The sequence below is a fragment of the Orycteropus afer genome, unplaced genomic scaffold (assembly GCF_000298275.1).
Source record: "Orycteropus afer afer isolate SDZICR_OR568_19922 unplaced genomic scaffold, OryAfe1.0 scaffold00103, whole genome shotgun sequence".
In the NCBI taxonomy this organism is placed as follows: domain Eukaryota; kingdom Metazoa; phylum Chordata; class Mammalia; order Tubulidentata; family Orycteropodidae; genus Orycteropus; species Orycteropus afer.
In genome coordinates, this window is record NW_006921690.1 from 3,855,798 (window position 1) to 3,856,649 (window position 852).

The window sequence follows — 852 nt, forward strand, 5'->3', positions numbered from 1 at the left end:
AGCGTGTTTTTAGTCGTTAAACGCTGTGCGTATTGCACCTCATTCACCGTGCTTGGTGCTGAAGACACTGAAATGAAAAAACAAGGTCTCAGACTCACTGCACCCCATAAATATGAAGGCATTAAAAGGTCGAAGCTGGAACTTCTCACTTCTCTTTCCCACCTGCCCCCCCATACCCCACTTCCCTTCTAGCAGCTGCAACTCTCTGCTTCTTTTCCCCAGGCGCCTTCATTCCAATCTCAAACTGTGACCTCTGTCCTAGCTGGCAACCATGCAGAATCCGCAGCCAAACACCCGCACCGTGTTGCCGGCACGAAACGCTGCAGGGTTTGCAAGCACTACTGGGAGCCCACTGCCCCACGCCCCAGAACCCTCGCTTCCTGCCAATGTAAAAGAGTCCTGCTGGATCGAAAAACAGCGCCCATGTCCCTTAATCAACTGTACGGCCCGTCGGAAGGCCTCTCTCTGCATGGAGAAAGCCAGGGCCGTTACTCGCGGACCCTCTAACTGCTGGTGAAGCACAGGGTTTACCTGCGCGGACCGCTGCTCCTTCCACAGCTTCATCTGGTCACTGGCTGGGTCCCGGCTGTCCGCCATGGTGTCCGAGCTGAGTTGCAGAACGTTGCAGGATGCCTAGGATCAGGCGTTTCCACGCAGAGCAGACGATCACAACTAAAGCCCCGTGGCTGATGTAGGAGACCTCAGGCTCCGCCAATCGGCACCGCCCCTGGTCCGCCCTCTCGGGAAATCCGCCCTCTGATTGGTGACTCGAGTGCTAGGCGGCATGGGATTGGATGTTCAATTGGGGCGGGAGTGGAGGGAGAAAAGACACTGAGGAGGGGGTGAAGTAGG

General features: G+C 56.5%; 1 protein-coding gene across 1 annotated transcript in view; it reads right to left on the bottom strand.

The window, feature by feature from the left end:
- The window catches only part of CAT (catalase), a 52,215-nt gene extending 51,618 nt beyond the window's left edge, over positions 1–597 (bottom strand). Inside the window, exon 1 of the mRNA XM_007943264.2 lies at positions 532–597. Within this exon, the coding sequence (XP_007941455.1) occupies positions 532–597 (66 nt within the window). The remainder of the gene's footprint in view (positions 1–531) is intronic.
- Between the last annotated feature and the right edge of the window lie 255 nt (positions 598–852).